The sequence below is a fragment of the Sinocyclocheilus grahami genome, unplaced genomic scaffold (assembly GCF_001515645.1).
Source record: "Sinocyclocheilus grahami isolate Dianchi unplaced genomic scaffold, SAMN03320097.WGS_v1.1 scaffold106.1, whole genome shotgun sequence".
Lineage (NCBI taxonomy): Eukaryota > Metazoa > Chordata > Actinopteri > Cypriniformes > Cyprinidae > Sinocyclocheilus > Sinocyclocheilus grahami.
The window spans coordinates 140,436-166,864 of NW_015505285.1; the positions used below are offsets into that span (position 1 = coordinate 140,436).

The following is a 26,429-nucleotide window of genomic DNA, read 5'->3' on the forward strand; positions in this document are numbered from 1 at the left end:
TTTGGCATACTCTTTTCAACATACTATGCTTTGGGACACACTTATTCTAATCTCACATACTATTTAGGATGGATATATGAACATTGAGACGCAGGGTCAGCTTTCGAGATGGTCCTCACTGCAGAATACAAGATCCAGGGGGCGTGGTTGGATCCAGATCCAACTCCTCCCACCTTACATATACCTAAACCTACCCGTCTCCACCCCTGATCCCTAAACCCACCCATCTCCACCCCCTAGATGTGGATCCAAACCCATCTCCACCCCCTAGATGTGGATCCAACCACGCCCCCTGGATCTTGTGTTCTGCAGTGAGGGGCAACTGCAGCTTTCGCTGTAGATGTAGCTGAATAACATACAGATAGACATTTTACTGATGAAACATGAAGAAAATAAACAATGATTGCGACAATATATGGTTTATCTGTGTTCTTCAAGCCATCTCGGGTATTTTTATAAGAATAAAGTATAATTAAAATGCAATGCTAATCAACATAGCCTTTATGACAGTATAGAATCATATAAAGTGGCATGATTTATGCCTCATTCTGTTAAGTCAAACCATGTCAGATCACAAAAATAAGTTATTTCAAAGACTCGGCTGATGTTATGATGTTATGAAGTGAATTTGGAGTAAAACATGTCATTATACTTTTGTTGAACAACAGGTTTGTAATCGTTTCTTGTGTTTTCATGGTAACCAATTAGCAAGATAGGCTAACATACAAAGCCAGTTAGCCCTATTTAACAATCAAATTAATTCAGCATATTAATGTATTGTATTACCATGTGGACTCTGATTGGACGGTGAAGAGGTACTCATGTTTATGTAATGATCTGTTTAAATGAAGGTATCTCTAAATATATTATCACTAGTTTTTAATGAGGTTTAAGATATCTCCAAATGAACAGGGAGTGGTAGTTATTCTGTTTATGATATCATCTTTTCATTTTCTGACTAATAATTATTGCAATAGTGACTAGTATCTATTTAAATATTGCTAGTAAGCATTCATTAGATACTACTAGTACTTTTTTTAGATACTGGTACGTATTCATTAGATACTAGTACTTATTTAATAGATACTAGTAGTTATTCATTAGGTACTAGTTATTTATTAGACATTAGTATCTTTTGTAATTACTACTAGTAACAATTCTTATCTTACTAGTCAGATCTGCTTTTTTACTCGTCTTATGTTATGACTAGTCCAAATGGCTACAGTAGAGTTCAATTAAAAAATTTACTAGTAAAATTTAAAAAAATCTTACTAGCAGCATTTCGAACAAGTACTAGTATCTAATAAATGTGTACTAGTATCTATTGAATAAGTACTAGTATCGATTTAATAGGTACTAGTACCTAATGAATAAGTACTAGTATCTAATAGATAAGTACTAGTATCTAATAATAAGTAGTATCTAATGAATAAGTACTAGTGTCTATTTAATAGGAACTAGTACCTAATGAATGAGTACTAGTATCTAAAAAATATGTATTAGTACCAAATGAATAACTACAAGTACATAAAAATTAAGTTCTAGTCACTAGTGGAATACATACTAGTCAAAACTGAATAGTTGATATCTCAATGACGGATCCCCATATAAGTCAATGGCAAAAATGTTTAATTTGTTACTAGTAACAATATAATAGTTAGTCACTATTGAAATAAGTACTAGTATCTAATGAATAAGTACTAGTAACTTTACAAAAGACACAAGTACTAAAGAATAAGCACTAGTACCTAAAGAATAAGTAGTACTTAATGGAAAAGATACTAGTATCTAAAAAATAAGTACTAGTAACTTTAAATTAGATACATTAGAATGCTTTTTCTGAACTGTGCATCAAGTAAACAGAAAATAATAATTACAATAATTAGGTGATCTGTAGACACTCCATATTGTGCTTCAAAAAATTTAATTTATTATTGTTTTAAATGTATGTAATATACATTTCTGTCATAATAATGTTCTCTGTAGGTGAAGTGTTTTGTCTGTTGTTGGTAGCGATCTTGTGGGAAGGCACATGCACAAACCCATTCATGAAAAAATGCACAGAGGGCATTGAAGGGGTTCAGAAGGACAACAAACTCCTCCAGTTTCTGGCTGAGGTCAAATTCTTGTGTTTCTCAATATCAAGGTGTGTTTTTATAGTTGTTTTATGCGTACATAATAAGTGCTTATGATCAATTTAGTGTGTGTAATTCAGTGTTTGGCAGTAACTAGTAGTGTAACTAATTACTAATAAGATTTCAGTAATAATATTACCGTTACCATCCATAAAACAGCTTAGTCACTTTTGATGCCTCAACCCCGCTGATTTAAAATCCAACAAGCAAATAATTCATTGATTTATTTTCATAATTTTCACGACTCGCACATGCATGTGATGTCCCCAGTGCAGCAGGCAAGCTTGGAATATGGAAAAGCTTACATTCAGCAGATAGAAATATTGCATTATATTGATTTTGTCAGGAAAAAAGATGATCTGAACACTGTTGTGTAAGTTGTGGCTTTACTTTACTCTGGCATTACATCTCACCCACATCCCTCTGATCAGCATGTGGTACATTATATTACTATAAGTAAAAATCTTTTTGGAAAATTAAATAATTTCTCACAAACTAATGTGATTTGATAAAATACATAATGAAATATAATTGTATATGGGTAACAGAGAAATTACAAATAGAGAAACAGAGAAACAATTAGCTTCAAGGTACACATGACAATTAATGAGATTAATACAACACTTCTACTTGAATGTCACTATTAATCACTATTGAGTGTTTGTAATAACTTCTGACTACGATCCAGTGTGGATTTTGGTCAAATGATGAGGCAGAAATATGTTGTTAGTAACATTCTAGAACAATTTTATGTGGAGGAAGATACACAGTTACAACTTCTGTGGGGTGCGAAGAAAAAGTAATGTAACTAGTAGTGTAACTAATTACTGTTGCCAGAAAGTAATAAGTAAAGAAACAATATTACTTTTGAAAGGGGTAACTAGTAATGAGTAATACATTCTTTTAGTAACTAGCCCAACACTGGTGTAATTATAATTAATATATTTTATTTGATCCCATTTCTGTTAAACCAAAGTGGATCATTTGGTCACTCTTGCTTCTAGGTGAGAAGTTTATTTTTCTTCACAAGTTTCTAAGTATTGACTATCTATATTCTTAGTAGTATAGTATCATACTACTGTTTTTACAGTATATATGAGGCTGAAGCTGGATTCATGCAGTAGTATACTGTACAGTGCACAATATTCAAGTTATCTGTATATATGGAATATCTGAATGACATATAACACTGGCAAAAATGAGCAGTATAATACAGAGAATACTGTAATACTAGCCCACTGTGTGATGCACTAAACTTTTTTGAATCAGGCTGCTAAAAGATAACATTTTGCACAAAGACTTGATGCAACAAAAAATTTTATTTCTAAGAAGAGTTGCTAAGATCTAAGATTGGTTGGCAATTGCCAAATTAAGCACGACAGTATGAAATGTCTTTTTTAATTTAAACTGTTGGCAGCATATGCTTGCTGTTTAGTGTTCAGTTAGTATTCTGTTTCAACCATAACCTCTGTGCAGCCATGAACAATTTTTTACTCAAAATATTAAGGAAGGTTTAAACTCTTTGTGAGCACACACACATATTAGCCAGCACTAGTGTTGAATTTTGTAGATCTGTCTCTGGCTGTTCCCATGGTGAACTCACATTTCTGTTCACGTTACTAATGGGTAAATTGCTTGGAGAAGACTTTGGAGAAAAGAGTAAGTAGCTTCTGTGCTAGTAACATCACTTTCTCTCTCTGTAGCTACACAGGTCTTTGACTCTCTGTTAGTGCTGTCAAACGATTAATCGCGATTAATCGAATCCAAAATAAGGGTTTTTGTTTACATAATATGTTTACTGTGTATATTTATGATGTATATATAAATACAAACACATGCATGTATATATTTAAGAAAAATTTTATGTTTATATATTAAACATATTTATATATAATTTAAAAGAATATGTATATACATGTAAATATTTTCAAAATATATACTGTACATGTGTGTATTTATATATACATAATAAATATACACAGTGCACATATATTATGTATACAAAATTTTTATTTTGGATGCGATTAATCATTTGACAGCACTACTCTCTGCCTCTGCTCATGTAGGAGCTGTGCTGGGTATGTTACTCATCATGTCTGGAGTGACTGTGTGCATGCTGAATTCTGTCTCTGAGACAGACGGCGCGGGAGCCCCGCAACACAAGTGATCTTTGAAACCTGCCACTGGACTGGGAGGTGAAGGAGGACCTGAATCTGCTCCAACCATGTGATCACACCTCACACACACATATTCATCTGACACAATATCTGTGCTGCTTCATTTTCAGTATGTGCTGTGAACTTCTGCTAAGAGGTGATGGATGACTTTATATCTGTACTTGAACCATGTTGGTGAAATCCAAATGTTTTGCACTTTAAATGCAACTGTGGAAAGAGTAACTTTTAAGTGTATGTGGATTGTGGAATATACAAAATACTTGTATATATTGTATTATTAACTGATATTTTTATGGATTTGTATTAATAATGTTAAAGTGCCCAGTGTTTAAATACATTTATTTTAAATGTCTTTTACATTCAGAGGTCTTATTTTGTTAAACAGAAGAAATAAAAAAATAAAAACACTTCTCAGTGAATCTCTGCATGCTGTAAGATCACTGTTACTTTTCAAGGGTACATTATTTTAAATGCTATTCATTCACCAAAACGATACCAATTTCATAGTGAACTCTATGTTCAGAGAATGTGTGTGGATTGTAAAGGTGTGTCTCTATCTTCTGCATCATCTTCAGGATGGAGAGGTCGCTCAGCATCCCTGTCTGTCTGTTCCTCATGGGAACCCCCAGTCTGATACACACACACACACACACACATAGAGAGCAACACATTATGTTTAGATGGTTAATATTTACACAATTTTAATAATAGCTAAATATGTAAGTCTCCCACATCTAATTTCACTATCTGTAATAGTTCTGTCACTGAGGCAGTACAAAAAAGATCTATGTACCTTATTTTCCCCTAAATGGTACATATTAGTACCTTTTGAAAAGGTACCACAGCAGTGACAGTTTGGTAACTTTTTTTGAGAGTGTACCATTATATCAGGCCTTTAATATGAATGACAATATAAGGGAAAATAAATGTCAAAACACTACAGCATCATTTCCATGTATAATTAAATGCATTAAATATATTGTTTAAAACTTATAAACTGACAGGTTCTTGCTGTGTTACTTCACTTCGTGGGGAATGTTTAGAGACTTTGGGTGATGAAGATGATGATGAAGATCTGGAATGCCGTGTGAATGACTCCTAATTTTAAACAAAGAAAAAATCTCAACTCATCAAGGCTTTTTACTGTACATAGATGACAGGCCTGAAAAACAGTCTGTATGATTTGATAGTATAATATATCTTCTACAATGTATATATCTTCTACAATATATATATATATACACACACACACACACACTTTAAAGCCAAAGTGAAACACAAATAAGACATAAAAATGCAATAAAATAAGGTCAATGCTCAATGCACTGCGTCTTACAGCATCATGTTTGTTTGTATCATGCTGAGACTCTTTGCTGGACGTGTATCCCTGCTGTGCTTCTCTCTGTGGAGCTGACGTGTCTTCCCATGTCTCCCTCTCAGACACTATGAACTCTTTCTCTCCGTTCTCACTGGAGAGATCAGATGATGACCTGTGTAGTTCAGCTGAATTCCTCTTTAATACAACAAACAGGGAGTTAATTCATGATCGAGTCATCATTACTTTCAATTCCTGTGTATTTCACACACTCACGTGATTTATATTGGCTGTATCAAACGGATCTCTTTCAAGAAGCTCCTCATCCTCTACAACTTCTGCTTCTCTCTGAAATTATAAACATTTTTATAGAAGATGAGATGAGATGAGACAAAAGAAGATGAGAGGTGTACCTGGTCAATGTGAAGCTCTACAGCTGTGTTTTCATCCTCTGCGACCTCCTCAGCACCTCGAACCTCCTCTCTCATCCTGCTCTCAGAGGCCTTAAACACACTGGGCTCATCTAACACAAACAATATCACACAGTTAAATAAAAGGTTACATTTTAGACACAGTATGAGATACTATTTTTTATTTATTCAGCATTCACCTATTGCGGCTCTAGGAGGGGGTCTGTTTGTGGGAGGGTGTCTGCGGACTCTCACAGGTCTGGCGTAGAAAACAGAGTTCTCTTCTCTTTCTCCTCTCCTTCCTCTCCTCTTAACCGGCTGAGGGGAGCTCTCTCGCTCCACCTCATCTCCTGTGGACTTCACACGCCTGCCTTCCCTCTGAAAGCAGACACCATTTACACAAGATGCTTACAGGATGATTGTGATTGTGACATGTTCTAGTGGGACAATGATCTGAAGGCTTTGATCTGAAGCAGGAAAACAAAAAATATAGTATAAACAAGTAGATATATATACAGTGCCTTGGGAATGTATTCATACCCCTTAATTGTTTTCACATTTTGTTTTGTTGCTACCTTATGTTAAACTGCTTTAAATTAGTTTTTTACAACAATCTACACTCCATACACCATAATTGTCAAGCAAAAAAACTTTTTTTACATCTTTGCAAATTTATTAAAAATAAAAAACTAAAATGATTCCATTGCATAAGTATTCATACCCTTATCTGGGACAGTTGAAATTTAGCCTAGGAGCATTCATTTTGCTTGTAGATATTACTAACCAATCCAGTCTTTATGGCGGTGTGGCCAAACTCAATCCTCTTCAATTAAGACACATGAAAACACACTTGGAATTTACAAAAAAAGCACCTAAACGACCCTCAGACTCTGAGAAACAAGATTCTCTGGTCTGATGAACCTCAATTCTAAGCATCATGTTTGAAGGAAACCAGCTCCGCTCATCACCTGCAGAGTACCATCCCAAAAGTAAAGTGTGCTGGTAGCAGCCTCATGCTGTGGGACTGTTTTTCAGCAGCAGGGACTGAGAGACTCGTTAGAGGAAACGCCCAGTGCAGCAAAATATTGAGAACCCTGTCCAGAGCATTCAGAACCTCAGACTGGGCAGAAGGTTCACCTTCCAACAGGACAATGACCCTATGCACACAGCAAGAGTGGCTTATAGACAACTGTGTGAATGTCCTTGAGTGGCCCAGCCACAGCCTGAGCTTGAACCCAATCAAATATTTCTGGAGAAACCTGAAAATGTGCATCTGCCCCCATCCAACCTGACAGAGCTTGAGAGGTGAACAGATGAGGTGAAGAATGACAGATAACTGCCAAATGCTGATGAGCAAAGCTTGTCACTTTATTTTTAAGAAATAAGAAAGTTGTGACAATTCTGTTTTTGCTTTGTCAGTATGGTGTATGGAGTGTAGATTGATGTGGAAAAAGGCATTTAAAGAAGTTTATCATAAGGCAGCAACATAAAATGTTTTAAAAAAATGAATTAATGAATACTTTCGCAAAGGCACTGTATATATAAATATCAATGTACATTGAAAATAACAATGTATTTGGTTTTTACCTCAGGTGAATTCATCAGGGTGGAGTCACTGTGGCTTTCCTGAGGAAACATCTTTCTGCTCTGAGTGGGATCATCATGACATTAAAGAACTTCAATAGAACAATTTGTCTCATGGAAATGTATTTTCCTAACATATTAAAATTAAATATACAGTGGAGTCCATAAGTCTGAGACCACATTAAAAAGTCTAAAATTAAAAATCTACTTTAGCCTTAGAAATAAAGTTTTGGATTAAACATTTTATTCAGAAAACTTTTTTGTACACCTTTTTACTCAAATAAATGTGCTAATTTTTATGATTTGTTATTTTTTTAGTTAAAAGGCTAATAATTTTCTCAGATGCATTTCAACTAGAAATAAAAAGTACCTCAATTCTTCTCTGTAATCCTCTGTCACCTGCATAATGTCTACAGTGAAGACAGACAGATCCTGTTTTATTTATATGTACACTACCATTCAAAAGTTTGGAGTCTGTAAGACTTTTTAATGTTTCTGAAAGAAGTCTTTTATGCTCGCCAAGGCTAGATTTATTTGCTATAGAGTAAAACAGTAATATTCCAATATATTATTACCAGTCAAAACAACTCTTTTCTATTTGAATATATTTTAAAATGTAATTTATTCCTGTGATGGCAAGCTGAACTTTCAGCAGCCATTATTTCAGTCTTCAGTGCCACCTGATCCTAAAGAAATCATTTCTATAAGTCTTTAAAGAAACATTTCTATGTTGATATCGGCCGTGCTGCTTTAAACTTTCGTGGAAACTGTGATACATTTTTTAGGGTTCTTTGATGAATAGAGTACTGTTAAGAAATAATAAAAGTATTAATTTCTTTAAAATAATTTCAGACCCCAAAATTTTTAATAACTTACTGTCTATCCCAACATTACTGTCTATCCCAATTATCCACCAACATCACCTGTCCGCGCTGTTGCCTGTTGCTTTATTCAGCAGTATCTCTACATATGGAAGCTTCTTGAACCTCTCTGTTCCCACAGCTACATAGCTTTGCCTGCTCTCCAGCTCCTCTGTGGAGGTCACTGTGAAACCCTTTAGAGTGCAAAGCCTGAGAGGTGAAAGGTGAATTGATTGTGGAAATGAAAACAACCTTAAACAATGTGTGAGGAAATAAATATGACATGCTTCATAAGTTCATTATAAAACAAATTGTATGTGTGACTGAATACCTGCGCACGGCTCCTGTGCGAAGCATGGCTTTTTCAGAAATTAGACTCAGAATCTGCTCTAGATTTTTCTGCATGTGGCGGGGAATGATCAGACGCATGGCAGGACTGAGGACGTCTCCATTCCGAAATACACTATGTGAATGTGAAAAGGAGAATGAAGTTTGGATCTCTTGTGAAAGGAAAAGAAAAACTGGTTTAACAGAAGAAAAGTGTGCATTTAAATGTCTGAGTTCTCACTGTATGATGAAGGGCAGAGTGATGGCCTTCCTCCATTTTGCAGACACATTAGGCCTGACAAGCATCTTAACCTGGGAAAAGAGTTACATATTATTAATTAGCAATGTATTATGTTAACTACAATCAGAATACTCAATCACAGCATTTCTAAGGTCATATGTTTTTGTATAATGAAAGTTAAACTGTATAATTGGCCGTTTTCTGAGGAAACTAATTTCCCTCAAATCTTCATGTCTCTCATATCACTTTGCGTTTGCGGCCTCTTTATTGTCACATAATAAAATAACTGGAATTCAATATTTCAGGTCCATTTATTTATTTAACAAAGAGCTGTGTAATAAGCAGGCTAAGTGATTTTCCATCAGCGTAAATCAAAGATGCAGTGTGTGTTGATGCTGAGTCAGTGTCCCCTGCTCTCAAGGCTATTATCAACAGTGGTTTTAGCAGCTCTGTGTGCAGCATTAAGGGGTCAGGCACTTAAACTTGCCCTAACAAGCTTTCTAATCTGATAACACTAGCAGCGTGTCTCCCCTGGCCTTCTATTGTTGGAAGGGACAATAACATCCCTCACTCCCTCACTTCCTCTTCGTGACACACTTCAGCTAAGCATCCACAGCAACAAAAAAAACAAACACAACATAACAAACAAGACACACTGACTGGATCTTGTATGATTTTTTATTCCTAAATGTAAAGAATACCATGACTTACAGATGAATTGCACAGATCTGCAATTAACCTGAATAATAAATAATAAAAAAATCACAAATAAACAGTAAGAAGCACTGAACTCTCACATGTATACCTGGGCTGGTTCCACAACTCTGCACAGTGGACCTTTCTTCAGTCCTGCAGACAGATAACTAAACATATACAGAAAAGACAAGCAAAAACATGATGCATCTTTTAGCCATTATCACAATATTAACCCTTTTCAACCAGAAACAATAAATCTGGAATCTAATTTCATGATGCCAGATCATAAATTCTACTTTCATTTTCCCTACATTAACACCTCTCTAAAAGGCCATTTTCTATAAAATGGGATTTTAATTGTAATTAAATAAACTGGTATGTCGTTAATGTATGTAATTATAAAAATACTTAATGCACACTTAGCAAGATACCTTTTTAAAGGTTTTAAAGGATAAAACATAAATAATACATATATACTAAGGGAAACTGACCTTATACATCTACTAAAAATAATTCTGAGACCAATTGGATACAAAAATTTCATAAAATGAGCAGTACCATTTGTTTTGTAGAAGCCACGTGATTCAGTGTTATTTTAGGATTATTTATCTACTGTTATATTTATTAATATTTTGATATATGAATATATTAGCTATTATTATATATTTTCAGAGTTGGAGTAGTTTTCAACTTAATTTTAGTTTTAGTAACTTTTACAAGTTTTCTTTTTTTTTAGTAAAAAATTGCTTTTAGTAATTTAGTACTACAACAACTTTATTTCATCATATTTGTTTCAGTGAGTTGCCATTTCTAATTTTCATTTAGTTTTTTAAAGTTTTCATTTTTAATCTTATACTTACATTTTATTTTAATTTCTGAAAACATTTTTTCATTTTATTTTAGTTTTAGTTAACAACAACAACACTGACTCATACAATGTTAAGCGTGGCTGAAGTGTCCAAACACTGGGACCACTGAGTCTCAGCATCTAGATCAGACCATTAAACTTTAATGGAAAGTGTTATCATTTAGATTTTTCTCATTATGAATGAATTGACACTTACTCTAGTTTCTTAAAGCGCTCAAACCCTGCAGCCACATACTGTGCCCCTTGCTGTAGGTCACTAAGGTCTGCGACCCGATGACCATAGCGCGGCGTATAGAGACTTCGAACAGCTAACGGAGCTCCAATACTGAGAGTGATGTCATTAAGAAACGCATCCATGTTGGAGATTTGCCTCTGGTTTACCACAAATCTCCTTCCTGATCCAGAAAGACATTCATAAAGAGACATTAAGTAAGACACGTGTAGTTTCATTTCAGACATATACAAGAGAGCTGTGAAAATGATGAAATAAAATACATGTTGCAGTATACACAATTAGGCTATACAGTAACATTTTTAAGCCTTATGTGTGCAACAAAACAACCCACCAAAACTGTTTCAGAACCAGTTCTAACCTGAAAAGAAGGGGTCTCCATTTCTGTAGACCTTTACACTCTTGACTGGAGGCAGGTGACTAGTGACACCAGTGGATGCCATGATCCAAAACTAGCCACATTAACACACACCTGTAAAAAAAATTAAAATAAAAAACACAAACTGAGAGCAACTCCTACATAGGATAGCTTACTTAAGCCATCAAAATTTAACCATAAATGTGTTAATAACACTGTAAAAGTACAAATCCAATCCTCATTCACACATTAAATGCACAAAAACTCACAAATTGATTCACTTACAGCTCAAGCATTCACGTGTGTACAAATCCACACACACTCACAAAAATACTTACAGAGACAGCGTATGTAATCCAGTTAATCACCTGGAGAAAAACTCTAAGTTCATCAGGTCTGTTATTTGTGCTGATTATTTTTCAGTGTATATGTCTAATATATTAAAGCACTGAGTGTGAGAGACTCAAACTCCTCCCCCAGACTCCCTCCCCCCCTCTCTCTCTCTCTCTCTCTCACACACACACACACACACACACACACACACACACACAGGAGTGTTTCCTGGTTGCCATGGCAGCATTGCTAACTATGGCGGCAACAACACCACAGAGAAGGTGAGGGAGGGGAAGAGGGTTAGAGTAGAGAGGGCAAATGATTAATTACGTAATCTAGACCAGTGGTCCCAACCCTGGTCCTGAAGGCACCCCAAGACTGCACATTTTGCATGTCTCCTTTCTCTCACACACCAGTTTCAGGTCTTGGAGTCTCTACTAATGAGCTGATGACCTGAATCAGGTGTGTTTGATTAAGGAGACATGCAAAACATGCAGTGTTGGGGTGCCTCCAGGAGCACTGATCTAGACAACATCACCTCTATTTCTCAAGAAATGAAAATTAATCACTTTATTTTACTTGAATAGGCTAAATAAATTGGTTTTGAAAATTTGACATTCAAAATGAAAATATGGTGTTTGTTTGAAGTATCTTTAGTGAATTATGCCCCTTATCATCACCCACCGACAACAGAAACATTTAAACACAGGGACACAAAGAACCTGTTAAGCGATAAAGAAGAAAAACAGCCTTTATCATTTGCAATAAATATAAAACAGCAAGTCAGAAATTCTGTGACATTTAGTCAAAAACGGCCAGCAGCAACATTTAAATGTAAAAAAAAATTTCATTGATAAAGCTCTAAAAACCTTACTGACTTATGTTTTAGTACACTTTCTGCAAATATAGAAAAAATAAAGGGTCTCAATTTAATATGTGCAGTTTCACATGGTTAGTGCACATTGTCACATGACCAGAGCAGTTTATTTTCTGTTTGCAAAAAAAGTTACAATATTGATGCTGTAGTACTGGTAGCACTGATATAAAAATTTTGAAATATGTTTGATGTTTGTATTTTTTTATCTCAGTATTCCTATCAATGTTGTATAAGGGTTTTTTATGCACAACAGTAACCCTAGAATGTGATCAAACAGTTTAAAATAGCTGGGCTAAGATATATAAAGACATTTTTTACTTTAGAATAATGTAAATTCAGTATAGGCTACACATTATCCCACCGGTCACAATTGTGACCGACCATAAAACATAATGTTTCACACACTTTTCCAAAGATTTTTCAAAAAATAATTATTTCAAAGGGTTACTAATGACACATCATTTGGATATTTTCATGTCTGGGAAAAATTTGGGATTAAACGGGTCAAGTTTGTTAAATTCAATTATAATATCATTTTGTGGATTGTATGTTGTCAAGTTTAATTAATTTTATTTGTATAGCTCTTCACAACTGAAAGCAAAGCAGGCTAACATACATGTTTATAATATCTATAGTCGGATTTGGCGGATTCGAGCTGGGTGATAACAGTTTAGGCCTATGCTGATATGAACAATCAAACACTTAGAATTTGCTATATACTGCATATCGCTTCGTGAATGTACAGCAGCCTATGCATGTGGATAAAGTTGGATTACTGTATACATCCAACTTCGTATATCGAGCAGTGCAATAACAGTTTACATTTATGGACGATATAAACAATCACCCAGCCGAAATTTGCTGTATAGTTTATCGCTTTATGTGCGTATACTGTTTGTGTACATGTAAAGTAAATGTACTAGGTCATATCCATCTTTAAATATATAGCTAGGCAATAATATAGCGTATTATGCGACGATATAAACTATGAATTGTGCATATTAAAGATAGGGTTAAAATACTGATTATATCACCCACCCATAAATTGTAGCTAAACTAAGGGGTTAATTGGAAGACATGGCATAATACTACTTATACATAACACATTGTTCGTAGTAATCTATATAATATTCAGTACCCTGGTGTGCAAGCCAAATGCAGCTCTAGCAAGCCAAGAAAAACATTGAATTTGGAAAATGGAGGAAAAAACCTTGAAAGAAACCAGGCAACACCAAGAGGTCCGTTCTCATGCGGTTATACAGTTCAAATATAATGTCAGTAATAAATTGATATGTTACTACATTGACTGAACTGTAAGATTAAGTTGTGGGAGTCTTTGTGGTCCATCCAGGATCGAACAGTATGGTTTTTTGTGATACAGAAAAATTAATGTGTATGTGCATATATTTATTTCTGAAATGCCATTTGTACAAAAATAAAAATCTTCTTTAACACAAACCTGTGTATGGACTACATAAGCTTATAAATAAATATAATTTACAATTCTCAAACATTCTGTGCCGTAAATGATAGACTAACACATAATAATAATAATAATAATAATACAGCTTCAGAACTGCTCCAGTATCAGTGTGGCACATCCATTCTCTGTTTGAGGGTAAGATACTACAAAAGAAGCAGAGCAGAATATGTTTATAGACTAAAACACACAGAGAGACATAGATACATACATATAAACATTAATGCTAAAAATTCTAACGTTTTCTCACTTTCTTTCTGCTACTGATGGCTTGTTGGATCCACAGCAACTCCATGGCTAAAGTGCTCCGCTGCTGCTTCAGAGAGTCAGGAGTATGTACCGTCTCTTCAAAAACTGAATGCAAATTTGGTCCTGCCAAAACAAAACAAAACAAAACCACATAAGTGTCTCAAACAAGTCCCGTCTGTTTTTAAAAAACTTCTGTATCCTTTTTGTGTCAAAATCTCTTCTCAAAGCACCTGTCTGCAATAAGTTGCTGAGGCTGACATCTGAATTCACGATACTGCAAAGTGCAGTAGAATCATCCATCAGGTTTTGTATGACCACATTCTCTCCTCTCTTGTCCACAATACCATCCACAGATGTGGAAGTGTCTCTGCTAGCTGTTTCAGTAGCTTCGTCTTTCTCCGGTACCTGGATTTCAGACTGTGGGAGAGATTTCTCACTGCCCTCATTCTCTGTCTTCCGTTCCATCTCGGAATCATCCAGAAGGTCATGGGATTGAAACCTGGAACGTTCATACTGCAGCAATAGGCTTTCCTGTAGATTACATTATACACATCTATCATTATGCAGCATCAAGACATTATCTAAAAAAAATGTTTAAAGTGATAATGGAACTTTAAAGCATACTTTCTACGAGTAACAAATAAACAGCTTATGATGTTTTAAAATAATGAGATATGGGCAATGGCAGAGAGGCTCACAGTGTCAGTGAAGTGAGGTCTGGGAATGATGTTTCCTCTCCACTGCAGGTGATCCAATCCTCCATCAATCTCTCGCACTATCTCTTCAAACTGAGTCCGACCCAAACTCAGACCTTTCCTCATCGCATAACCACGACACTGAGCCTGGAGAGGACGCAATATTAGCTTTACTTTCCTGATACTGCGACTAAACTAAGTTCTAGTCATGTTGATTATAAAGCACAAAAAACAGAAGCGTTGACAAAAGCAAATTTCATAGCAATCTATTAAATTGAAAAGAGAAAAAAATGAATTGATTGAAAAAAAACAGACACCTCAGGACTAAGGAAAATCAGATAAACTCCAACAATTTTATAAACAAATTAAAACAATGAACTTGCTGGTTGTAAAGTTTAAACAAACACAAACTGTCAACGTACCCAGGTTCTTTTCCGACACAGGGCAAAGTCATTTACTTATACAATATTTACAAAAATACATGCACACTTGAGGATCTCCAATGATAATAAAAAAATAATAATAATACCTGAAATCGAGTTAACGTCTGTATCCATTTCTGTTCGTTCATAGCGCCGCTTTGTTTTTGTTGACACCGACACACACTGTGTATTTCTTCTCCTGTAAACAGATCGAGGAACAGATTCGCCTGCAGCTCAGTACCGCCACCCGCTGTTTGAAAGAGATTTGCTGTAATGCAGTACCATTAATCACTCTACAACATGTTTTAATTTATTGGATAAAATATTAGGCTTTTTATTTAGTTTGGTCTTCTTATAGCACAAATTGTTAAAAATAGTTAAATAATAAAACAACAAACACTACTTTGGTTTGAGTGCATTGCCATGTCTCTTGGTGCTTCTAAACTTCTAACCTAACAAGGAAACTAACAAATTATTTAAAAAATATTTCAGGTGTTTCTTCATGTTTCCTTTGTCCAACCAAAATGCTTTAAATAAAACAAAACTTTTCCTATCATCATTTTTAATCTTTTGCAATATCCTTTTAATTATTTGTAACATTTGTTTAAAAAAAAATAAATAATCCAACTTCTGTGACTTTTATTCAACAACCTGCTATGTCCCATAATTGCACAAAAAGTCCAAAGTCAAAGTGAGTGAATTGTTGCATTAAGTTTTATTACTTAAAGCACACAAATAGAAAATAGTTTATATGCATTCTTAAACGATTATAAAGCACAAAAAACAGAAGCGTTGACAAAAGCAAATTTCATAGCAATCTATTAAATTGAAAAGAGAAAAAAATGAATTGATTGAAAAAAAACAGACACCTCAGGACTAAGGAAAATCAGATAAACTCCAACAATTTTATAAACAAATTAAAACAATGAACTTGCTGGTTGTAAAGTTTAAACAAACACAAACTGTCAACGTACCCAGGTTCTTTTCCGACACAGGGCAAAGTCATTTACTTATACAATATTTACAAAAATACATGCACACTTGAGGATCTCCAATGATAATGAAAAAATAAATAAATACCTGAAATCGAGTTAACGTCTGTATCCATTTCTGTTCGTTCATAGCGCCGCTTTGTTTTTGTTGACACCGACACACACTGTGTATTTCTTCTCCTGTAAACAGATCGAGGAACAGATTCGCCTGCAGCTCGGTACCGCCACCCGCTGTTTGAAAAAGATTTGCTGTAATGCAGTACCATTAATCACTCTACAACATGTTTTAATTTATTGGATAAAATATTAGGCTTTTTATTTAGTTTGGTCTTCTTATAGCACAAATTGTTAAAAATAGTTAAATAATAAAACAACAAACACTACTTTGGTTTGAGTGCATTGCCATGTCTCTTGGTGCTTCTAAACTTCTAACCTAACAAGGAAACTAACAAATTATTTAAAAAATATTTCAGGTGTTTCTTCATGTTTCCTTTGTCCAACCAAAATGCTTTAAATAAAACAAAACTTTTCCTATCATCATTTTTAATCTTTTGCAATATCCTTTTAATTATTTGTAACATTTGTTTAAAAAAAAATAAATAATCCAACTTCTGTGACTTTTATTCAACAACCTGCTATGTCCCATAATTGCACAAAAAGTCCAAAGTCAAAGTGAGTGAATTGTTGCATTAAGTTTTATTACTTAAAGCACACAAATAGAAAATAGTTTATATGCATTCTTAAACAAAACAAGACATGGACAAAAAGCAAAGCACAAATATTTTCTTTTTGAAATACACAAAGCATACAAATGCCATTTTTTAAATGACTCTTAATGCTTCACACTCAGGCAGTGAGGGAAGAGAAACTGGCCTGTACATGCTGATGCAGGATCAGAACATGCCACGAATCAATCTGATATCAATTTAAACAGACCTCCCCTCAAGGCAACAGTACTGACTCTCAGTTCAAATATTTGGAGGTAGGCTTAGCAGAGGTCAGCTGTAAAGTGATATTACTGCATCAAGAAATATAAAAATTCAAACTGGTGTAGATAATTAGCTTTTCCTCAAACCTGTCCATGTTGTGCTGATGGTTTATCACTGAAACTGGTGTAAAATGGGAGGACTGGCTTTTATAGAGACGTTAGTGAGGGTTTACTATGTATTATGGACTATGTCACAGTTGTTTTTTCTCCAGTAGTTTTGTCATCCACTGCGGCTTGTCAGAACTTTCTGACCTGTACTAGATGTTACTGTACTCTGTCCTTTTGTGCTTTGGGGTAGAGACTGCAAATATACAAGGTTTAAATGCAGTCTTGTGCTCCAAGAAATGGAGGAATTCTATAATCAATTCATTTCTAATTCTAGAATTACCCACTGGATGTCAACTTTTTAGAACCTGAAATTTGAAATGCCTGACTCCATTATGTTTTCGCTTTAGTTTATGCAAAGATAACACACAAATACTGTACACTTCCATCAGTGCCACCAAGAATAACAAACAACTTCTATCATAATTGTTCCTAGATCAACATTAAATAGCTATTTAAAACACTAGTTTACAAACAATGTATATAACATTATTTTAAATAAGTGTACGTCTATTTTAATGTACAAACATCTACAAAAAGATCCAGTTCCATCATTCAGAGAGTCTCATGAAAACCTTACAGTGAAACAATCAATGTAATCTAGACACTGAGAAGAGGCACTAAGATCACTGATTTCAAACAGTCCTGAGTGAGTTTATAGCTACTCCACAGCCATTTACAACATCTTTCCAGAGAACACTGATGAACTAAAATCAATTGTGTTACGATGATTGACTGATAATGTAAATGTTCATCTTCTCATTCACTTCTGACATTGTTGATCTAAAACTCTAGATCTCAATTTATGAAAAAAACGAGTCAGCCTTTACCAGTGATGAATGAATCTTTGAAATCAACTCATGCAATCTCAAAAGTAAGAACAATTATTATTTATCCAGATAAACCACTTAAACCAGGGCCGGTGTCCTGAAGAGTTTAACTCCAACCATAATTAAAATCACCTGAACCAGCTAATCAAGCTCTTACTAGGCCTACTAGAAACTTAAAGGCAGGTGTGTTAAGGCAAGTTAGAGCTAAACTCTGCAGGACAGAGTCCTGGCCCTCCAGGACCGAGTTTGAGCACCCCTGATTTAAACAATGTAACAAAGAGGATACAATTTAGCTTTCAGACTCAAAATTGGAAATATTGAAATTTAAAGGGGTGGTTCATTGCGATTTCACTTTTTTAACGTTAGTTAGTGTGTAATGTTGCTGTTTGAGCATAAACAATATCTGCGAAGTTAAGAAGCTGAAAGATCAATGCAAAATTCTGGCAGTTTAATGCTTACAAAAACGGCTGGTAGGGACTACAACGAGTTACTTCCCGGGTTCGTGACGTAACAAACCCAGATAAACCCTGCCCTCAGGAAAAGGCAACAAAGGGGGCGAGGCCATGCTGCGTGGCTTTAGAGAAGAGAAAACTAGAGGTGCACGTAAAAATCTGTTCATATATGAATCGCGATTCTGTCTTCTAACGATTTTAATGGATTCACAAGTTTCAAAATCAATGTTCTAAAGCAGCGGTTCTTAATACTGTTCCTCCCATCCCCTGCTCTGCACACGCTCTGCATCTCTCGCTCTCTCTCTCTCTCTCTCTCTCTCTCTCTCATTCAGCTCAGCTCCAAACATGAACTGTTACAGTTATACACTTATTTTCACATAGCTATGAGAAGCGTTAAACATGGACACACGTGCAATTGCCGTACTGTATTAAAGCTTTAATCAGGATAAAACAGTATATTAAAAGCTAACATAAGCAGTAGCATTTACAAATAACCACGTATCTAAAAATATGAGACAACAACAAACAAAAAATATTGGCCTACCATTAAAAGTCATGCTTGCACATGTTCTGCACAATCCTCTTCAATAATATCCTCTGCTTCTCAATCGGGCTCAAACTGATAAGCGATATTAACGACGCCGCTGTTTACAATACAACCGGAGCACATGCTGCTGAGGTGAGGGGCGGGACGATTAGACGCGCACTAGAGGCGGTTTAGCCAATCACAACACACTGGACTAGCTAACCAATCAGAGCCCATCGCCTATTTCTGAGGGAGGGGCTTCATAAAAGCAGGAAATGATCAGCGTATTTCTCAGAGAAGGGACAGAGCGGTGTGGAATAAAGGTAAATTATGTGAAAAATAATGTTTTTTTTTTTTAAACAAAGCATTAGCACATGTTAGACTGCTCCCCATAAACACAATCAAGCCTAGAAAAAAAACAGTGAACCACCACTTTAAATGCTAAGATCAAAACATTTGAAAAACAAGAAGTGCCATTTTTGCAGTTGAATTTCGTTCACATGGAGAATGTGCATTAGACACAGATCACGATGATGGTGCTTCATTAACTTGCAGTTGAGTTGTAGCCATGGCATCTTGGGCTTTGGTCGGCACAGTGATTTGATGGTCAGCTGGGTTTGGTTTCCCGCTTCAGGTGCTGGAGGTCTTGGGTAAGTCTTGATTTTCTGCCAGGTGGAGTTTCTGTCTGGATAAACCGCATTAAGGAGATATGCACTGCTAATGTACATCTAATGTACAAGCTCTGGAGCTCCTATTACACATAAAAATGCTGACTTCAACTTTCTTCCTGCACATATACTGGATTTATCAATTAGGCTTCCATTAGGACACAACTGATCTTAGAATAATCTCAGCTAAGATGTTTTGAGAAACACAATCCCTGGTTGTACTGAAACTAAAACTAAATGCTTAGCTGAGAGCAGTGAGAGCTTTCAGTGTAACACAAACCCTTTCTGGATAAACAGAAATCCTGGGAAAACACCATGTAACATTTTCACAAAACATGTTGATTAAGCTGAAAGATTTGTTAAAGTCAATAAACATTGTATTTTATTAGCATAAAATGGGACTTAATCATAATTTTTTTGTTAACATCTTAATGACTCCAAACACTTTCGAGGTTAATGTCAAAGGTAAAGTAAAATGGCATATTTTAACACATGCAATCCATAATATGGAAGGATACATTGAGCTGCTCAATTCTTCCAGCTAAGAGGAGAAAAAACAAGAGATGCATTAAAAAAAATCTATTTAATCGCTGATGCTTTAAAAAGACCAATCTATCAATCTGGGTTCGTCTGGAATTCAGCCTGTATGTTAACAAAAACTGAGATGACTTGTGTTGTCCAGGTTGTCCATTTTCAAAAATTACAAACTGCACTGCAGAAATGCTTTTCCTTACACCATCCTCTAACAGTATACTAATTTAATATATCCGAAATTGTTTATTTTTGTTTTATATGTGTTATTAACACTAGTTGTCTATCACCTAGCTTCTGTGAATTCCTGGACTCTAATTTTATAATAAATGGGTGCATTTCATGAACATGTCCAAGTCACATGATTTTACCCCAAAAAAGGAATTAATTTAATATTTATTAAGATCATTTTTGAATCCCAATTTTAATAACCGTAGTACAATAATATCTAAATAAATATTGTATTAATATAACATTAATATTGTTATAAATAAATATGTATTATTTACATTTTGAATTTTGAAAAAAAAAAAAAAAAAGATCATGGTAGTATCTGCAGTGCTGCCTTTAATTAAATCTGATTAAAAAATATTGTAGTACAGTAATGAGAATCTAATGAGAATCAATAATCAATAACATGAATAATGGAAAAATTTAAAAATAAGACACTGAGATGCATTATGGAGTATGGTGAGGGGGTATGCTTTGTTGTCCTAAAAATACTGTCACAATGCAAAAGTCTTAATAGTCCTAACATAACATTACCTTGCTTAAGATTCAAATATACACTCTGTTATACTAAGTGAACCACCCATAATGAAATTCACACACACACACACTATAATCCGCTTGGCTTTCTACCACAGACCACCGAGCTGACAGCAAGAAGGGAAATACTATCAATAGCAACTGTCTAGCCCTTCACAGACTGATGAAAGAATACAGTCAGACAGCGACACTTGGATTTGGATGATAATACAAGATTCAGCCACAGGCCTGTATTCAGATACAGGGTATTATTGTATCCAGTCCTTTAGTATCTGTGTGTGAGAGAGTCAGAGTGCTTGAATAGTGGAGAGAGAACAAGTAGACTGGTGTTTCATATCCATTAGATCCAGACTCTACTAATGTGTGTGTCTACTGTAATGATCAAATATAAACTTGTGGGAAAATGAATGTCTGTGGTTTAAGGTTCAGTATGAATACTCACAAGTTTAGGGCTGCACGATTTGGGATAAAAATGTAATTAAAATTGCGATTAAAATAGGATTTTTTTTTTCAACTTCCAGGTTTGGTTGTTTATAGGGCTGCACAGTTTGGTCAAAAATGCAGTGATTCTATATCAAATTGACAAAAAAAAATTATATTGCAGCCTTTGCGATTTGATGATAAACTAAACCATATCACAATTCAGTTTTATTTAGATTAATTGTGCAACCCAACAAGAGATGCATTATTAAAGAAGATTAAATAATATCTTACATTAGAAAGCAAGTGTTCTAGATTACGGTCCGAAGCGTTTTTTCTCTGGTCTTCAGACAGCTCCTCCACATGACTATCCAGACTGAAATGCAGCCGGGCCAGACGTTCCTGCATCTCTCTCACATGCTCTAGTTGCTCAAAGGAGCACACCTTACCTGCAAACACACAGTGGAAACTGTGAAAGTACCTTCCTAGACTTCTGAAATCTAAATTAACTCACTGATGAATTAGGTGTAGTCAAGGTGCCACCCTTACACACCTTTGCATTCCTTAAAAATGGACCTGATAACCTCAACGTTAAGACTGCAAAACAATTCTAATGACAGCTCAAACTACTAAGGCTTCTGAATAAAACCCTAGTATATACCGAAAGCCTGTAGTTTTCCAGAGTGAAAGTCGTTGAGCAGGTTGAGCAGTCCTCCCTCCATCTCCCTCACATCAGAGACGCCGGTGAGGAATGAGTGCTGGAGTGGTGAGGAGGACTGGGATACGCGGCTGGGTCCGGCAGGCTGAGGAGCTCTGGGTTTCTCTCCGTGAGGCCTACAAATGGAAACAGAATCACTGTTAGACAGTTTTATGTGGCACAATTTGGAAATATCAATTACTAACTCAAAAACAAATTAGCATCTATGATATGTCATTTGAAGAACACACACACACACACACAAACCTTGTGTTTTTGGGGGGAACCACAGGAACAGTGAGAGCTTCTTTAGACGGACCCATTGCCCCCACCGATCTCTTGTATTTGCCCCTGGGTTTTGGGGAGGGGGGCTGGGGTAAACCCAATGAGAATGTGGCACTTTTACTCGCTGGGAGAACGGTGAGCTTTCGAGGGTTGATTGGTGGAGGAGGGGGCTGGGGAAGGGACACTTTGGGACTCCTTTTCTTCCTCTTGTCTTCCATGAGGGCAGTGGCACTTTCTAAGACACACAGACAAGAGCTCTCAGCTACTGAGATGTATGAAAAAACAAAATGAGCTCTTTGGCTATGGTGGGAAGTCAACCAGGAGCATAACCCCTACAGAGACAGATTAAAGTTGCAATAGGTGATTGTCTTCAGAAACATTTTTTGTTATGCTGGTTGAAAGTCTCTTCACATCACATAGCAATCATTAAGTTGAGTGGTCTAAATGTATTTATCTGTATTTATATATTCTGTGGAAGGCCTAGGACCAAGAAATGTTCGCCCAATCAAAACGCTCGGTCCGAGCGTTTTAATTGGCTTTCCTACCTGCCTGTCAACGTTTGTATTAGCATACCTCTGTGCACCCGGTTCGCGCAGACAAGATACGTCATCAGCACGTTCACACACACTGTGCAGAGTGCAGACAGACTGAGAATGGCAGACAAACATCAACAACCCGATCTTCCTTCCTGGTATTGTAGTACTTTTAAAGTTTTTTCACCAGTGTGAATGAAACATGATGTAGCCCAGTGCTTCCCAATCAGTCCTTGTGCCCGCTCTGCATATTTTGCATGTCTTGCTTAGTTAACAAACCCCGATCTTCCTTCCTGGTATTGTAGTACTTTTAAAGTTTTTTCACCAGTGTGAATGAAACATGATGTAGCCCAGTGCTTCCCAATCAGTCCTTGTGCCCGCTCTGCATATTTTGCATGTCTTGCTTAGTTAACAAACCCGATTCAGATAATCAGCTCGTTAGAAGTGAGCTACGTGCATGAACTGTGTTCCGATCGATATGATCCCTACACAGTGTTCATTGCTCCCTACTCCCTGAGCGCTGAGCGGAGGAAATCTGTTGAAGTTTACTTCACTTCGGAACATGGGCTGGAATTGGGAACCGCTGATGTAGCCTATTGTAGTAATGTTGTCTCTGGTATTCTGGTCTGTGAGCGTAAATGTGTTCAGGGGGCGTGGCTTTAGACGGCGATTGCAGGGAGGGTGGGACGTTCACTTTCAGTGCTATCAGGCTAAAGTTAGCATTTTCCAAGATCTCCTACTGCACCTTTAAATAATGTGGGGTCCTAAATGTGAAGGTTTGTCCCATGCTTCAGTCCCGTTGGTATCACTGCACTAAAGTCAATTTCAGCTTTGTAGCTGAAGCAGATTTCAATCATTAGCAGGTCAGTGAGAGACAGTTTTAAACAATCACAAGACAGGCAGCAATTATTAATATCTGACCTTGAGCTGCTAACAGATGTAATGGAAAATTAAATTTTTTGAGTGACTGCATGAAGCCATGTTAACGATATCAGATAACATGCTTAATAAATTTAACTGGTTACCAAGACATGCCTTCTTATCATCCTATTTAAGAAGGAGCTTGATTCAAACTCCACCAAACTTTATGGGTAAAGTAAGCCAAGCCTCTCTGTTATTTTCCGGTTTGCTTATTCTGCTGCTCTGTTTCTCACACTGTGTAAAGAAATACAGTGTTATCAAGCTGCGCTCCGGTGCTGAAATATTTTTAGATGCTTCAGATCTCTCTGGGACTCTCGGGTGCCTGCTGTCCATCCGCCAGGGATAAAATAATATATGTCTACCATCAGGGTATTTTTAATGTTTATTTTATAATTTTTTAAAAATCGCAGCAACTAAAAAATAAATAAATAATATAATATATATATTTGGTTACTGCAAGTATACCAATATTAAATATTGTTTCTCAGAAACCGCAACTAATTGGGTCAGTTAACTAGCTAAATACACAACTGACATTTTTGAAAATAGAACATTTTAAAGAAAAGCAATTTTTGGAATAAAAGCATTTAACTGTATGTCTATTGTTTAAGTCCTTATAAGTAGGGGGAAAAACTATAAATTAATTTACGAGCAAATGTTCCTGCCCACCAATAACCCTATATCAATGGAAAACGTAACATAAATTGGATTTGATAAAAATATATATATATAAAAAAAAAAAAATTTTTTAAATAAATTTAAAAAAAAATATATATATATATATATATTAACCCTGCATATTATAAATGAATATGTGCATCGTATATATTTGTATTTTATAGATTGTATATAATAGCCTTTCCTGTAAAAGATCGTTCATTGCCAGTAAGCACTAAACAATCTGGGTCAATCATGGTGCTTTTAGATAAATAATCACCCCCAAAATTTCCATTTTAATTAATGCACTACTTTACAAAATAAATACGAAGATTTTTAGCGTCGTCCTGTATATCATGCAAGACTATTTGTTTTTTCTTTGCAGTTGTAGACTCTTAGCGTCTGACTTGATGTGTTTATCAACACAACAGCAAGATCTAATGCATTTTTCATTTGGCGAAGAGGGTTTTACATTGACTGGAAGGGATTTGCACAGGATGCCCCGTGAGGCACGATGCGCACATCGTCATGTCGCTGAACAAAACGATTTACTCACCGGCTCGAGGACAAGGATGAAGCTCTTTGAGCTTTCCAACGAAAATTTAAGGTGCCCGTGTTGGTTTTTCCATTTCATTAACTCAGGATTTATACGCGGTCCGTTTTAATATACTAAGTGCTTGCCGTCTGCAGCGTGAGCTCTCCTACTTCCCGACCGCGATTCTGCGACTAGTACTATGGTGAAGCTTCATTATTAATATTAATGAGACACGCTTTTGCTATTGGACGGCATTAAGGAAGCGTCCCGACTATCTAATTAATATTCAAGAGCCAAGCCTCACCAATTGGTATGCTTCTGAGTGACGCCAAAACATCAACATGAACGAGCAGAACCTTCACCATACTAGAGAGCGTAATCACAAGAAGACGCGAGCTGAGAGCCAGTTTGAAGAACCCCACACTAATTATTAAAGCCTCATCCACACAGCTAGTAATTTATATAGCGGCTTTTAATAAACCATTATATACCACAAAAACGAAATGGCTTTGTGAATACTAGTATGGATCCCGTGACTTTTTTTCTCTCTCTCTCTTCCCCATTACACAGCTATTAAAATACTTCCGTTTTGGTTTTTAATGGCAAAGTGGTCATGTTTCTTTTTGTTTCTTTATTAAGTTAATTTAGAAATATGTTTGGAACATTTTATGTTTGTTAAATTCAAGTTTTTGTTTTTTAAAGGAACAACCAAGCGGCGGCGGCAGACAGTGAGTTGAGCATTATGTTTGATCAATTTAGCCTTCTCAAACCAACACGACTTGCCTAAAATAAACAGACATAAAACACTTCATGCATTTCACAGTATTCATTTAAACATTTAACCAAGATAAATGAGCGCTGTTAGGTGCATGTCCAATCGTTTGTGCGGAGAGTGGAAGCTAAAGCGTGCTCTGCAGGACATGGAGGCGCCAGCGCGATCACTTGCATTTGTTTTTAATAACAGCGAAAATTTAAAAATACGCCTCATTTTTGCTCATAAAGGTAATAGTATACATCATTCGGAACTGCAAAGGGTCTAATTGTATTTGTGTGCACTCACAATATCAACAAAACCTTGTGCTTTTGTAAAATAAGGAAAACAAACAGGATGAGCTTTCTGTCGTCTTGGTCTTGTGCAGGAACGCTTCACCGACATGATAAATATATCTATAGAATGCTTTAAATTACTATTTTAAAACGAAATAATTCAAATCGAAAATTTAATTATGTAATCCGTAAAGATGCATTTCTCTCTAAAGGCA

General features: G+C 35.7%; 4 protein-coding genes across 11 annotated transcripts; 1 reads left to right on the forward strand and 3 right to left on the reverse strand.

Annotated features, from left to right (window-relative positions):
• The first annotated feature begins 1,970 nt into the window (after positions 1 to 1,970).
• On the forward strand, positions 1,971 to 4,448 carry LOC107588712 (transmembrane protein 234-like). The gene is given in 6 exon segments (XM_016276925.1): positions 1,971 to 2,129; positions 3,068 to 3,122; positions 3,204 to 3,215; positions 3,691 to 3,732; positions 3,735 to 3,794; positions 4,202 to 4,448. Coding segments are annotated over 6 exon segments (426 nt in total). The 5' UTR covers positions 1,971 to 1,973; the 3' UTR covers positions 4,303 to 4,448.
• Positions 4,449 to 4,639: 191 nt separating this feature from the next.
• dcdc2b (doublecortin domain containing 2B) lies at positions 4,640 to 11,919 on the reverse strand. Of its 7 annotated transcripts, XM_016276928.1 has the most exons (16): positions 11,867 to 11,919; positions 11,542 to 11,571; positions 11,207 to 11,317; positions 10,810 to 11,008; positions 9,855 to 9,912; positions 9,050 to 9,120; positions 8,813 to 8,944; positions 8,545 to 8,733; positions 7,992 to 8,031; positions 7,625 to 7,684; positions 6,238 to 6,415; positions 6,041 to 6,150; positions 5,904 to 5,975; positions 5,649 to 5,825; positions 5,315 to 5,410; positions 4,640 to 4,942 (listed from the first exon to the last, which is right to left on the reverse strand). In XM_016276928.1, exons 3-16 carry the CDS (start codon positions 11,286 to 11,288, stop codon positions 4,832 to 4,834), a joined length of 1,575 nt encoding a protein of 524 aa, XP_016132414.1. In that variant the 5' UTR covers positions 11,289 to 11,317; positions 11,542 to 11,571; positions 11,867 to 11,919; the 3' UTR covers positions 4,640 to 4,831. The 7 variants fall into 7 exon arrangements, with proteins under 7 accessions (XP_016132414.1, XP_016132415.1, XP_016132419.1 ...); XM_016276929.1 differs by lacking the exon at positions 11,542 to 11,571 and having other exon boundaries at positions 11,207 to 11,297; positions 11,867 to 11,874; XM_016276933.1 differs by lacking the exon at positions 11,867 to 11,919 and having other exon boundaries at positions 7,625 to 7,663; positions 8,545 to 8,691; positions 11,542 to 11,698.
• Positions 11,920 to 12,899: 980 nt separating this feature from the next.
• On the reverse strand, positions 12,900 to 18,225 carry iqcc (IQ motif containing C). Of its 2 annotated transcripts, XM_016276703.1 has the most exons (6): positions 18,175 to 18,225; positions 16,340 to 16,482; positions 14,841 to 14,984; positions 14,373 to 14,673; positions 14,144 to 14,265; positions 12,900 to 14,039 (listed from the first exon to the last, which is right to left on the reverse strand). In XM_016276703.1, exons 2-6 carry the CDS (start codon positions 16,379 to 16,381, stop codon positions 14,001 to 14,003), a joined length of 648 nt encoding a protein of 215 aa, XP_016132189.1. In that variant the 5' UTR covers positions 16,382 to 16,482; positions 18,175 to 18,225; the 3' UTR covers positions 12,900 to 14,000. The 2 variants fall into 2 exon arrangements, with proteins under 2 accessions (XP_016132189.1, XP_016132188.1); XM_016276702.1 differs by lacking the exons at positions 16,340 to 16,482; positions 18,175 to 18,225 and adding an exon at positions 15,367 to 15,497.
• Positions 18,226 to 19,572: 1,347 nt separating this feature from the next.
• LOC107588714 (coiled-coil domain-containing protein 28B-like) lies at positions 19,573 to 25,342 on the reverse strand. The gene is made up of 6 exons (XM_016276934.1): positions 25,189 to 25,342; positions 22,504 to 22,756; positions 22,201 to 22,373; positions 21,834 to 21,988; positions 20,339 to 20,361; positions 19,573 to 19,837 (listed from the first exon to the last, which is right to left on the reverse strand). Exons 2-6 carry the CDS (start codon positions 22,737 to 22,739, stop codon positions 19,783 to 19,785), a joined length of 642 nt encoding a protein of 213 aa, XP_016132420.1. The 5' UTR covers positions 22,740 to 22,756; positions 25,189 to 25,342; the 3' UTR covers positions 19,573 to 19,782.
• Between the last annotated feature and the right edge of the window lie 1,087 nt (positions 25,343 to 26,429).

What these genes read in the sequence shown, in the direction of transcription:
- LOC107588714 (XM_016276934.1), bottom strand. Translation starts at nt 22,739, where the DNA reads ATGGAAGACAAGAGGAAGAAAAGGAGTCCCAAAGTGTCCCTTCCCCAG. An exon ending in TAGAACACTTGCTTTCTAAT is followed by an intron (nt 20,362 to 21,833) that starts GTAAGATATTAT and finishes TTCTCCTCTTAG; the next exon opens with CTGGAAGAATTGAGCAGCTC. An exon ending in GAAGAATTGAGCAGCTCAAT is followed by an intron (nt 19,838 to 20,338) that starts GTATCCTTCCAT and finishes CGGTTTATCCAG; the next exon opens with ACAGAAACTCCACCTGGCAG.
- dcdc2b (XM_016276928.1), bottom strand. Translation starts at nt 11,288, where the DNA reads ATGGCATCCACTGGTGTCACTAGTCACCTGCCTCCAGTCAAGAGTGTA. An exon ending in GATTACAGAGAAGAATTGAG is followed by an intron (nt 7,685 to 7,991) that starts GTACTTTTTATT and finishes GATCCCACTCAG; the next exon opens with AGCAGAAAGATGTTTCCTCA. An exon ending in ATACAGCCAATATAAATCAC is followed by an intron (nt 5,826 to 5,903) that starts GTGAGTGTGTGA and finishes GTTGTATTAAAG; the next exon opens with AGGAATTCAGCTGAACTACA.
- iqcc (XM_016276703.1), bottom strand. Translation starts at nt 16,381, where the DNA reads ATGAACGAACAGAAATGGATACAGACGTTAACTCGATTTCAG. An exon ending in CAGCAACTTATTGCAGACAG is followed by an intron (nt 14,266 to 14,372) that starts GTGCTTTGAGAA and finishes TTGTTTTGGCAG; the next exon opens with GACCAAATTTGCATTCAGTT. An exon ending in CCATCAGTAGCAGAAAGAAA is followed by an intron (nt 14,040 to 14,143) that starts GTGAGAAAACGT and finishes CTTCTTTTGTAG; the next exon opens with TATCTTACCCTCAAACAGAG.